Genomic DNA, 13,314 nt, shown 5'->3' with positions numbered 1-13,314 from the left:
CCCCGCGGCCCACGCCGCGCCTGTCATCTCTATGGTGAGGCGGGGCGGGAGCAGGAAGCGGCGGCAGGGACTGGATCCGGGGCAGCCGTTGCTGCCGCCGGCGGCGCCGCCCCGGCCGCGGAGGGGCCGTGCCTTCGCCCCGCGGCTCCGCTCGTGGGGCGGCTGAGGGGCGGCGGGCGGAGGAAACCTCCTGTCCCGCGGCAGGAAGCTGCCTCGGCCCGGCGGCGCCGCTCCATCCGGGCACTTGCGGTGCGGGGGCGGTGGGCGCGGCCCCATCCGGGTCCCGGGGATGCTGTCAGGGCGCCGGCGGGGCGGAGCTGCGGGAGACGCGGAGCCTTCGGCGGCCAGAGGGGCACCTGCCGTGCCTGCCTCCCGCGCCCGGAGCCGGCTCCACCACCGCCCACCGTCCCGGCTGCCCTCCCCTTCCCACCGCAGCTCCCCGGGGCTGCACCACTGCTCGGCGTTGGAGGCCGCGCTGGCCTGGGCAGGCCCTGCCCCGCGGCCCCTCCCAGGCCGCTGCCTCGCAGGCAAGTCGCGCCTCCCGAGGGAGCGCTGAGGGCGGGGGGCGCGAGCTGGTCCCGGGCGGGCAGCCCGCGGTGCGGCGGGTGTGCGGGCTCACCCTCCGGGTCAGCCCCGACCGGGGCGGGCGGCCTCTGCGGCGGGGTTGGTACGGCTGGGGAGGGAATCCCGAGGGGCCGTGTCTGTCCGTGGGTATCTCCTACTGGCACCTGCGCCTGGGAAACCCCGTGAGGGGATTAGCGGGCCTGTCCTTTGGGGTTGCTTCTTAGCTTACCCATCACTTGTATTTATCTTCTTTATCGAGACTCACAGCTACACTCATAGGTTATCAAGTATCAACTTTAGATGCTGTTTTCTCCAGTCAATATATTTTTACTAAGCAAATTCTGCGGTAGAATTTTTTGACCAAGTATGTGGTTCTCATAGTGTTGTACTTCCTGTGCTGTCATCACACTGGTCATCGTGGCATTTGTGAGCTGGGAAATGTTCTGCTACCATTCCTGTTTGGATAGAGATGCTTATTTTCTGAAGCATGAAGACTTACGTTGTTGTGAGAGCTCTGCTTAGTGCAGATATATTGTTACAAGCATATTTCAGTGTGATGGTTATTGTCTCTGTTCAATAAACTAGGAGACGTTATTTATCATCTTCAGTTTGATACATAAAGAAAATCTTGAGAGCAGAATGGGAGAATGCAGGTCCTTATAGAATAAAGCGCATATAGTTTTGAAGTAGTTGAAGACAATTTGAAGTGTTTTTAAGATGTCAGTACACTTTTATCATAAAAGATCTGACTTGCTCAAAGGTTATTTCCATATGTTTTCGCTACAAAGTTTGCTTCATCTTAGTTAAAATAGTAGTTAAATTTAAGAACCTAACTTAAAACTGTGGTTCTATTAAAGCTTTGTGCTTTTTGTATTTTTTTATGTGAATCTGAAACTTGTACTGTCAGACATTTCTTAGGAAAACTAGGAGTGAATTGTAAAAGTCATAGAAAATAACAGAGGTTAACTTGTAAAACTCAGTCATGTTGTGGTACAGCAATATAAAGATATTGACTTACCAATCAAGATGTGAGTGCTGTATAGACTGTTTCAATCCAGTCAAAGCCGTATTTTACTTAAAGATAATTTAACAGGTGCTTGGAATATAAATTCCCATAATGTTTTTTCTCTTTCATTAATAATGATGAGCAACTATGAATTGTAGCTCAGCAATTTTTGTTATGAAGCATCTAGTCTGTGACTATCAAGGCTTTTTCTGTTGTTGTTTGCATTCAGGTAGCTCAGAAACTGAAAATGCTTATGGAGTCAAAATACAATTCATAAATTCTCTATGAGTATTTGAAGTTCAAGTTCACCCCTGCAGTTTAGTAGGTGAAGAGTAGAGTTATGGTAGAGTGTACATTAGGTGCATGTTTGCCTTTATCCATTTGTGAGGGTGAAGGTTTATGTGTTTTACAGATGATAAAGGTGAAAATAATCTTGAAGTCTGGGCAGAGAAGAGGGACTTCTTAGAGGGAGGGAACAGCTTTGCAAATTTGTAAGGTTGAAATGTGAAACAGGAGTTAGAAATGGCTAACATGATTTAAATAGCTCAACACTGACTAAGTGCTTTTCCAATAGATCTTGGTGAAGTTTAAATTTCATACTTCTAGTGTGGCTGTTTTGTGGTGAAATCACTGGTTTGCATCAGCTATTGCAGATTTCAAGGGTAATTTTAAAAATATAAATTTATTTGAATTTACTGTTTGTATTAGAATCCAAAAGATTATATTAGTTTGAAGCTTCTTTTAAGTTTGAGGCAGCAATAAGTACTTTGAGATAAGTCTGTTTTGTATCCTAGATTGCTTATCAGAAGGTATTAATGGCTTTGTTAAATATTTCAGAACACTTGTAGGTATTTTTAATGGGATAAGTACTGCAGATAATTCATTCCATTGTGAAGTGCTGTGTTCCATCTGAGAAGACTTTGAGGGCTGAGTGAAAATGAAGCTTTATAAAAGGTGGAAATTGTACCAGCATGTGTTTTTGTAGCTCATAGTACAGGGTGTTTCAAAAAGATGGACCCAGTTTCAAAAAAACAGTGATTTCAAATTGGGTCCATCTCTTTGAAACACCCTGTATGTTTCTAAAAAGGCAAATTACAGAGCTAAGCTTCAAAAAACCTAGAAGTAGCTTCAGAAAAGCTAGATGTGTACATTTACAACTATCTTTTAAATATGGATGTTTGTGTCAGATGCTTGTGGATGCACATACCCCTTTTCAATGCTAAGAGTCTGTACAAAAGTCTACTCCATGAAAAACAAAACAAAAATTATCCATTAAGTAAATTAGGCTTGTTATATGGTGTAATAGAGAAGTACAGCAGGATAATTTTTTTCTCTGATGATTAGCTCTAAACTTCTTTAATACAATACAGTTAACATGATACTGCATATTCACATGTAACAATGAAGTAGAAGCCATTTGCCTTTGAGGATGTTACCTTTGATGGAAATACTGATCTTGTGTTACAGTATTTTATAAACAAATCTAGCTTTCAGATCAGATAAATGTTATTTATAATTTTGGAAATGTTATAATTACTTCATTTCGGATTTGTTCCCATACTTGGCATAGATAACTTTTATTAGTGACTAAAAAACTAAGCATGTGAGGACAAGTTGCACTCTTCAAGTGAGAATTAAAAACGAAATGGACATATTAGATGAAACCCGTGCAAATGGAAAAATGTAGGAAAAAACTCTAAAATACTGAAAGCAGTGCTGGTATTTCTTAATATAACCAGCAGAGTGTGGTCATAAATACTTTGTTTAATGAAAGGCATGGTCCTTCCAGGTCAGTTTAAGTCTTAAGGTGACTAAAAGGAGTTTTCCCATTAGCCTTATTTTAATGTAGTAATATTTATTTTAGCAAAGTATGAAAGATGCAACAAGAAATTATTCTCAAGATTTCATATATATATGGACATCTGGTTACTCACACATGATCCTTCATGCTTCCCATTCTTATTTATGATTCAAGATAGTGGTGTTTTTCAGTATTTTCCACGTACATTTTTTTTCTAATAAATAAACTAAAGGATAGTGACAGTGATTTCAGGATTTTTTTGTTTAGGCTTTTTATGTTTATTATGAAAAATTACCTACAATTTAGTAAAACCAGCTGATTGTAATAAAATGCATTTAGACATTAAAACATACTTGTATGCTATTAGTGCATTGCAAATGCCACCATTGTTATTTTCAGTGTCTTTGCATGCTTCAGATGACAGTGAAAAAGTCAGCTCAAGCAGGATGTGTATGTAAATTGGTTTGGCAGGAAACATGATTAGAATATTTAAGCACTAAGAAAAATAGCTGAGCACTGGTGCTCTGCATAATACGGGGAAAGAAATTTCTTAGCTATTTTTTGACTGAAACCTGCATTTTTAAACCAGGCATCAGCATATGGCTTCTATTTTTACAATTTTAGCAGTATATAGAATATAATGGGAGCAGTCGTGACTGTTAATTCTGGATGCAGACAGCACAGTTGTTTGTAAATCAGTATGTTACTTAGCTGAACTGGGGAAGAAAAATCTCTGTCTGCATTAGTGACATGTATTTGTTCTAGCTTATCCTGAGAAATGAAGCAAAATGACTTTTATCTTCTGTAACCAAAGAAGCACATCAAACGTGTATATCTGCAATACCTAATAATTGTCAAGTGGATTTCTTGGAAATGTCACTCGTGTGTGCTCAGGCTTTGGTGTGTGCATATTTTAAGATCTGTATACAGTTTCATGGATTAGATTATTGGTGGTGTTTTTGTTTGCTTAAATAGGACCTCTTGGCGCTATTTGATGTCTTTTTATTGTTTCGTGAGAACTGAGAAAACTGAATTTATTGTTGGCATATTAATGTTTTGGAGATAGTGGTGATCATGATGAATTTTCTTTCTCTTACCCTGCTGATTTCTTTTCAACTGCATTTACTTCAGTTTAAATGTTATGGCTTGAATGTTACCATGCTAAATGCTTTACAAGTGCAGTGTTGTTGCCTACAAATATTACTGCTGAACTCTCTTGCAACTTGAGAGTATATAAAGACCTGAAAGCCCGTGCATTTTAGTGTTGTTGGGTTTTTTTTGTTTTTGTTTTTTTTTTTATTTATTTTTATTTTTAACCCCAAATATAAAACAGTACAGAATTTGTTGTTATGTCTGTGTTATTTCTCGGTGTCTCTTAAAGCAGCAGCCTGTTTGAGTCTGCAGTTAAGATAATTTTTTTTCTTGAGCTATTGTCAGTTGTTGTAAAGCTGTTGTCTAAGCCTCACTGAAGCCCCCCATATTTAACCTCTCACACAGTCTTCAGACTTGACAGTTTTTCAGTATTTTAATTGTTTATTTTAACATTGTGTTTCTTCATTTGGTCAGTATTACCAATTCTTCAGCAAAATACAGTAGGGCAAGATCTCAGTTTTGAACAATTTAGTATGCAACCCAAAAACCTACCTAAGAAAGTGGTGTCATGTATTAGTGGCAAATGGGCATAGCATGTTTTGTGTGTGCCACTTACTGAGGTTAAGTAGTTTTTAAGTTGGCTTTAAGGAAATAAATTTGTCACCACTGTAACTCAGAGATTTTCTTGTTTTCTTGTTTCTTTTCCCCTGATATGTGTTGTTGCACACTTATTAAATCTATGAAGTAAAAATTACAACTGTATAGTCAAGATACATTTACTTTGTGAAGAATGATAGAAGAGTACAGTCATCAGGTTTTCACAATAGTTCTTAATAAACTTCATTATTCTTTCAACAGGCCTCTTGGACGTGTAAACAATGGAAGATGAGGAAAATCAAGTGCCAGCCCTGAATGAAAAGCAGGTGCCGAACTCTGAAAGTGCTTATGTGTGGCATGTCACCGACATGAATCGACTGCAACGTTTCTTGTGTTTTGGTTCAGAAGGTGGTACTTATTACATCAAGGAACAGAAGCTGGGCTTTGGAAATGCAGAAGCTTTAATAAGACTGATTGAAGAGGGTAGAGGTTGTGAAGTTGTTCAAGAAATAAAGACATTTAGTCAAGAAGGCAGAGCAGCAAAACAGGAGCCCCTGCTTTTTGCTCTTGCAATTTGCTCACAGTGTTCTGATGCAAAAACCAAACAAGCGGCGTTTAAAGCTGTTCCTGAGGTGTGTTGTGTACCAACCCATCTCTTTACTTTCGTCCAGTTTAAAAAAGATCTGAAGGAGGGCATGAAATGTGGCATGTGGGGCCGTGCACTGAGGAAAGCTGTTGCAGATTGGTACAATGGAAAGAATGGCATGGCTCTTGCTTTAGCAGTTACAAAATATAAACAAAGGAGTGGTTGGTCTCATAAAGATCTTCTGAGGTTGTCCCACCTAAAACCTGCCAGTGAAGGTAATAAGTTTTTATTTACCTGAAAAGACTGTGTTTTAAACCTTTTATATTTACTGTGGAACTATTTTGGAAACGCAGGTACCATTTTAGACCGATGACTTCTTAGTGATAATATGCTGTATTTTATACCTTAAAAATCCCAAGTGCTTGTATCAGAAATTGACCTGTTTATCTTCCAGGTACAGAGTTTGTTCCTTCTTTTTCTTCACTTACGTCAAGAGAAAATAATACAGTTCCCTCAGTTTGTTTCTGTTTCATTATTTGGGAAGGTCTGTTGGTTTCAAATATGTTAAGGTCCTTCCTTCTAAGGAGAATAATATAGTAACTAAAACTACTGCTCTAAATTGTGTATGGCTGACCTTTTTTGTAGCTGGTTCACAGATCTAAGAATGAAACCTGCTACCTCATTTACTTGCTAGAGTGATAAATGCCAGTGTAAACATGGTAATCCTGCTTGGAAAATATTTTTTATTTTCAATAGGAATTGCTGTAGTCACTAAATATATTACCAAAGGGTGGAAAGATGTCCAAGAGGCTTACAAAGACAAAGCAGTTTCTGCTGAGACTGAAAAACTCTTGAAGTATCTGGAGGCTGTGGAGAAGGTGAAACACACAAAAGATGAGTTGGAAGTTACTCATTTAATAGAGGAATATGGTCTAGTTAGAGAGCATCTCCTGACAAACCATCTAAAATCTAAAGAGGTAGGTAAACTTCGTTAGCTTTGTATTCTGTTTAGAGTAACACTTTCCAGAGCCTTAAGTTCAGATTTCCATAAAAAATAGCCCTTATGCTGTTTTCAAAGTTATTTACCCGAGTAGCTAGTTTAAAATAACGAAGTTCTTCATATGACTTGTATATTTATTTTAAAATACACTTAATTAATATACAGATGTCAATTCTTGTAGTTTGGAAATCTCTTTTTTTTTTTTTTTTTTTTTCTTTCTTTGATCATAGGTTTGGAAGGCATTGCTGAAGGAGATGTCCATTTCTGTATTGTTGAGAAATTTAGGAAAGCTGACAGCAAATTCAGTGCTTGAACCACAAGGTTCAGAAGTGGCGATAGTGTGTGAAAGACTGAGAAATGAGAAACTGCTAAAAAAGGCAAGAACCTTTTCATAATCAGTGCCAGCCTTTGTGGTTTTTAGTCTCTCCTAAACTGTATTTCTTCAGGCAACCTCTTTAGAAAATAAAAGGGAAGTTCTTTGGAGGAAACGTGTACTTAATATTTTAAAAACCTGTAGTGCAGAATACTTGCTCCTTTATTTTAAAACTTGTATTATCAGTTCTCATTTGATTCCCCCGCCCTGCCATTTCTGACAGTTTTATACAAATTAGGTATATTGACAGCTAGGATCTTTTCTTAAATTAGGGCTGTGGCAAGCTTTGCCTCTTGGGTTCATCCATCGCTTCCAAGTCTTGTAGTTTAGAATCAGTAATAACAGCTTAATAATTGAGTGGAAGTCACTTGTCTAGGGTCCTAGGAAATGAATGAAGAAACTAGCACAGCAGCTGAGAGGGAAAAGAAGACAGAATAAGGAGACATTCTCCTTTCAGATTGCTTTACTATCCATCTAAGTAGTAAGAAAATAAGATGGGGGAAAAAAAGGTTCCCCAAAGGCAGAACAAAAATCTCAGGAATTTAATGTGAGAAAGAGAAGACAAGTGGCTTTTTCTAGTAGTTTTGTGAGTTGAGGAGATTAAAATCAGGACACTTAACTTCAAGACCATACTTGAGTTGAGAACAACAAAAAATAAATACAAAACTAATTTAAAGTTTGTTCTTATCCTAACTCAACTCCATTCCTCTCATCCAGACAGGGACTTTGTTTCACTGTAAGCCCATGATAGGAAATAGCACCGGACAATCATAGATAGAGATGTGAAATTTCTCCAAAATTCTGGTGATGGCCTGAGATAACATTTGGAATTCATTAGAAGATGCTGGAAAGGGAGCAAAGTCCATTACCAGTAACTGACAAGTATCAGTTCATGCCATCACTGTGTGAAGACTGCATGAACTCTTCAAATTTGATAAACTTAAAGGAACAATATATTAAACCAGGGATTTTTGTAGTAGGATCTTAGATTTAGTTTCCTACTTTTTTTTTTTTCTTTTTTTTTTTTTTGTGAGGAGTTCAGATTTTCAATAACTTACTGTTGATTTCTTTTGCCTGTAGGGTAGAATACATCCATTCCATATTTTGGTTGCATTAGAAACCTACAAAGCTGGACATGGAAGCAGAGGGAAGCTTTGGTGGCGTCCCGATGAAGACATTTTAGAAGCTTTAGATGCCTCGTTTTACAAAACTTTCAAGGTAATATAGTTCTTCAATTTTTTAAGCTTTGTAAGAATTCTTTGTTTTCTGAAAGCTTGTAAAATGATATGGAGAAGTTTGTTGAGTGGATACCAATTTTGAAACTTTATGACAAAAATCTTAGGAATTAGGATTTTATTAAGCAAAGAATCAAAACTCCATGATATTTTCAGCTTTCAGCAACATTATTGTCCTAATGTTACCCCAGAAAGAATTAAAAAAAAAACAAAAACATTTCTGGTGTGGAAAGCAGAAGGAGGAAGAAGAAATTAATATATTGATTACGTGTACTTATTTTCTTTTTTGTTTTCCTTTTTCCTTCTAGACAGTTGAACCAACAGGGAAACGCTTTGTACTTGCAGTTGATGTCAGTGCATCGATGACGCAGAAAGTTTTGGGCAGCGTGCTCAAGGCTAGCACGGTTGCAGCAGTGATGTGTATGGTGAGGCATTCGATTTCTTTTACTTATGACTGTTTGCAGCTTGAGCTGCCCTTTTGATAAGAAAAGCTCTGAAGCTGGTTAGAAGATGTGACTTGTGCCTCACTGATGGACCAGATGTTTAAAGCTACTGGCAACCAAATTCAGAAAGATCAATTTGAAGATGTTGGTTTTCAGTATAAATTGAAGTGGTCAAGGCTGCTTTTTCACTTCTCTTAGCTGAAAATATATTTGAATTTTTTTCAAAAGCATGCGTAGAATAATACAGGTTGGATTGAGAAATTTTGGAATAATTATTGTGTACATTTGAGTTATCAATACAGCCTTTGTATCACAGTTGCTGTTCCCTCAATTTGATATTTTAAAGCTTCTTTTGTATTTATATTATAGAGAAGTCAAACTTTTGTGTGTAAAAATGCTTAGTGTTTATGTCAGAGGGGAGAGCAGAAATATGGAAGTATCTTTACTTAGAGTAATGAGGGCATTTCTTTAGCTCTGATTTTTGTAATGTTTATTCGTAGTAATATTACAGAGTATTTAAAAGTGTAGAGTGAAGCGTTAGTGCATAGGAGGAGCCATGTTGACTTAAATACAAAAGGATATGTCGTCACGGTATGGGTATGCCTTGATTCAGACAATAAAAATTCTGAATACTACAACTAAATTATTTTTTTCTTCCTTTCTCAGGTTGTAGCACGCACTGAGAAGGATTCCCATATTGTTGCCTTTTCACATGAAATGATCCCTTGCCCAGTGACGGCTGATATGACGTTACCTCAAGTATTAGTGAAAATGTATGAAGTATGTAAAAAAAAAAAAAAAGAAAAAAAAAAAGTTGTTGCTAACATCAGGGTTTTGAAGTCTCAGCAGTTGCATTGTCTTTTCTTTGTAAGCAATTCTACTGCTGTCTTTAGTTTGTATCTGTATAGTAAAACACTGGATTTTTTTTCTCCCTTTTATTTAAAGAAAGTCAAACAAATGTCATTATTTCAACTGCTGGATATTGAACAATGCAGTTTAGATTGGCAGTGTTGGGTCACAATGACTTAAGTTTGAAAAGAGTATTTAACAAACAAACAAAACCCTGAACAAAACTGAAATGAAATGAGTAAGTGACCTGTTGTTTAACAAAGAAGCCTCTGTCTGTGATAAGACACAAAGCTTATGTAAAAAGTCATTTTTTCACGGTTCCATGTATATATATTTTTTTCTTCTAAGATTCCAATGGGTACCACCGATTGTTCCCTTCCGATGATATGGGCTCAAAAAACTCAGACAGCTGCTGATGTCTTCATCGTATTTACTGATAATGAGACCTTTGCTGGAAATACTCATCCTGCAACAGCTCTTAGAGAATACAGAGAGGTAAATACTCTTCTGACTGTTTATAATCGATGAATACAGTACAAAAAAATTGCCAGTTCTAAAAATGGTTTAGAGACTGAACTAGTTGTGGCTTTTTTCACTAAACAATTATATATTGTTAAAAACTGATATTCTACAATTAGGCAGAATTAAGGCACATATTGCACTAATTGCGCATATTTAAAACCACTGAATTGCTAAAGGGATTTGTAATTATCCTACGCTGCTTGATGTACTGCAACACCAGTAAAAATTTGTTTGGCATTCAGGGAATATATGAATTTCTGCATTCTGTGTATAATTGATTGAATAAGCTTTTTGTAGGAAGTTCTTACGGACTGAAATTCGGCTCATAGAATTAAACTTAACTTTAATATCTGCAGTAGATACCACAAAATTTAAATGAAGTAATGAACATAAGTCTTTAGGGAAGCTGTCAACAGGATGAGGTGATGAGGTGAGATTATCTTGTGAAGAAAGCTCATTGTGCTTTAAAGGGGCTACTCCAAGCTTTGTAATCTTGAAATGGAATTAGGAAAAATACCTTATCCAAGCACATTGCTATTAGGAACTCCTATTTCATCAGCAACCAATCCTTTATGCTTTGAACTCCAAAAAACGCTTTTTTGCAAGCTTGTATGTGTAGACATTAAACTTCATGCCCACCAAGCTGAAATTAATACCAAAAGTGTTTAACTTGCCCACTGTGTTTTTGTTTTCTTAGTTGAGTTTAGCTCTCATTTCTAAATTTGTGCTTTAAACAAAGAGTTCTGTACTCTGGCCTTCATGCCGCTTGCTTTGCTTTACCTTACAGGTTACTAACCTGCAAATTCAGCTCATTTAGCAGAATTGTTCAGGCCACAGCTGTTGTATTTATTTGGAAGTCCTTGCCTTAGACAAAAACACACTCTTTAACTCCTGTTAGATGATTTGATAATTATTATTATTGAAAGTTTTTTTCTCAGAATGAACTGCAGAATAGCAAATGCGATGTTTACATTTGAAATAATCTCTGAATCTTAGTCTTGCAGGAGAGCTATACTAATATACTTCATTGTAATTATTTCTATTTATTTAAATATATCAACTGCAGTTTAAGTAAAACATTAACAGGTAGTCTGCACTTCTGCTTAAGGCCTGTATATTTTCTATCAGTATGCCTATGCAGCTAGTGGTTTATGCAAGCAAGATAGCAATATCTCTGTCATGTTAAAGTTACTGTATGTGTGCTCTGATTTTTGTTTTTGTTCTTCTTTCCCCTAGAAAATGGGTATTCCTGCTAAATTGATTGTTTGTGGAATGACCTCAAATGGTTTTACGATCGCAGATCCAGATGACAGAGGCATGTTGGATATATGTGGCTTTGATACAGGAGCTTTGGATGTTATTCGAAACTTCACTTTGGATTTGATTTAATTTTCCAGGCATCTTGCTCCTCCCAGTGGGTCCATTGCTGGCAACAGACTTCACCCTGGGAAGTCGCAGCCAAATGTACTGTATTAGAATATGGCACATTATACACATATCAGAATGTTACCTTTTTGTGAAGGGAAAACAAGAAAAGCAGATAAGGAATCTCTTTTCTCTTTTTTCCTGTTGCACACAACTTAAAATAACAGCGGGAAGTTTGCTAAAAGTAGCTACAGGGTTGGCTTTCATTTATAATAGATAATAAATACTGAGAGATTTTTAATTTTTCCCCCCACCATTGCTGTGGAATGCTTGTTTGCAAGAATAAATTGATGAGTTACTCTTAGGATAGGGCAGGGAAAAAAAGTGGGTTTAGTATTTTTAATAATGTTGATTTAACAGCAACTTTGTTGAGAGGAAATTTTCTTTGGACTTCTTGAAGTCTTTGTATTTTTAATTACTAGGGTTCAACGGTTTCCATTGTTACACTTCGGATATACAAAAGTATTTTCTGGCACACGTGAGACCATGTGACTGTGATACAGTATAAAAGTTGGTGAAATTTTATACTGATAAAACTGAAAGTGGAAGAGCTCATGCTGATCTTTTTCTGTCTAGATTATGGTCTAGGTTTTCAGGAGTAAAGTGTAATTAGTGCTCTTTAGATAAATTGAGAGGCAGTTTCAATGCAGTTTCAGAAGCACTATTTTAGAACTAATATGCTTTACTGGCAGTTGTAAAAACTGGTTTTAGTAGAAAAAGATCTTGGAAATGCCTAGGAAGCTGCACTGAGTCCACGTTATAACTTCAGGAAGTGTCAGCACACTTTCAGTGAGAAAAATCAACAAGTGCATGTGTCTTGGCTGGCTCTTGACAGCTGAACGGTAACAACCAGAAACGAATAGCTACATTTTTTTCAAAACAATGTATTCAGTAATACAGAAACAATCTTCCTAACAGGAAAGTATTTCATTTTTTAGAACCTTTTTGTAGATTAACGCTACTTCTGATTTCTTAAATTAATTCAAGCTAACATTTTTTCAAAACTACCTCCGGTTTATAGTGACCAATTCTTAAAAACTTCTATTAAATGTACAGTTGCCTCCTTCATGTTCTCAAAATCTTGTTTAGGAAGTGATTGAAACTGGATTGTTTTTTCAGTCTAATAATAGGAGTATGAATAAATAAGGATAAAGCTAGTGAATATCTTATCACTTTGGAACAGGAATTGATAGCAATTCATGTGTATATGTATTTAATTCTGTGTGTGTGTTTTTTATATATGTGTGTATGGGGGGAAGTTAAAAGATCTCTTTAGTAGATCACAATCTTAGAAGATGAGAAAGGGTTTTTAGTGATGCTTTTACAACTTCCCCTAAGACAAATGTATGTCAGCCTCTTTTATGCTAATTCTGGCTGATGAATTTGATGGCAATGAATTTGATGTTAATTTGAAAATAATCATAATTTATAAAAATAACCCAGTTGTGGTAAATGACGTGTAAGACCATATTTTTCTGCCTAAAACCCAAGCTTTTAAATGTGAAATTCAAGTTCATGTTATACTTTTGATACTTGTAACACTTTTCATTACGCCTCTAACGTATCGATTATCATTTCAAAGCTTGCATTCTGTAGGTTGGATATCTCCTTTGGTGCTAAAACTTGAGGTTACATGTTACTGACAGTATTCTGCTACATACTTTAATGAATACATGAAGACAGTGAGGGAAGCTTTTTCTGACATTGAAATCATGGCTCTAAGAACTGATGGTAGGACTGTTACCTTTCAGTGGACACAAATGTAGTTACTCCTGAGTTATCACTGCTCCTATGATACAGCTCTGATAGGATCCTTGGAGA

General features: G+C 37.1%; 1 protein-coding gene across 2 annotated transcripts; it reads left to right on the top strand.

Moving 5' to 3' along the window:
• Positions 1–440: 440 nt before the first annotated feature.
• RO60 (Ro60, Y RNA binding protein) lies at positions 441–13,163 on the top strand. 2 transcript variants are annotated; one of them, XR_013922428.1, is made up of 9 exons: positions 441–527; positions 5,322–5,921; positions 6,403–6,623; positions 6,877–7,023; positions 8,100–8,237; positions 8,563–8,679; positions 9,364–9,470; positions 9,895–10,041; positions 11,305–11,413. XR_013922428.1 is itself a non-coding variant. In XM_080348622.1 (9 exons), exons 2-9 carry the CDS (start codon positions 5,342–5,344, stop codon positions 11,455–11,457), a joined length of 1,617 nt encoding a protein of 538 aa, XP_080204748.1. In that variant the 5' UTR covers positions 441–527; positions 5,322–5,341; the 3' UTR covers positions 11,458–13,163. The 2 variants fall into 2 exon arrangements, 1 of the variants encoding a protein (XP_080204748.1); XM_080348622.1 differs by having other exon boundaries at positions 9,364–9,477; positions 11,305–13,163.
• Positions 13,164–13,314: the final 151 nt, after the last annotated feature.

This window comes from Nesoenas mayeri (genome assembly GCF_963082525.1).
Source record: "Nesoenas mayeri genome assembly, chromosome: 8".
NCBI classification, from domain to species: domain Eukaryota; kingdom Metazoa; phylum Chordata; class Aves; order Columbiformes; family Columbidae; genus Nesoenas; species Nesoenas mayeri.
The sequence above is the reverse complement of the archived record's forward strand: the minus strand, read 5'-3'. Positions and strand labels throughout refer to the sequence as shown.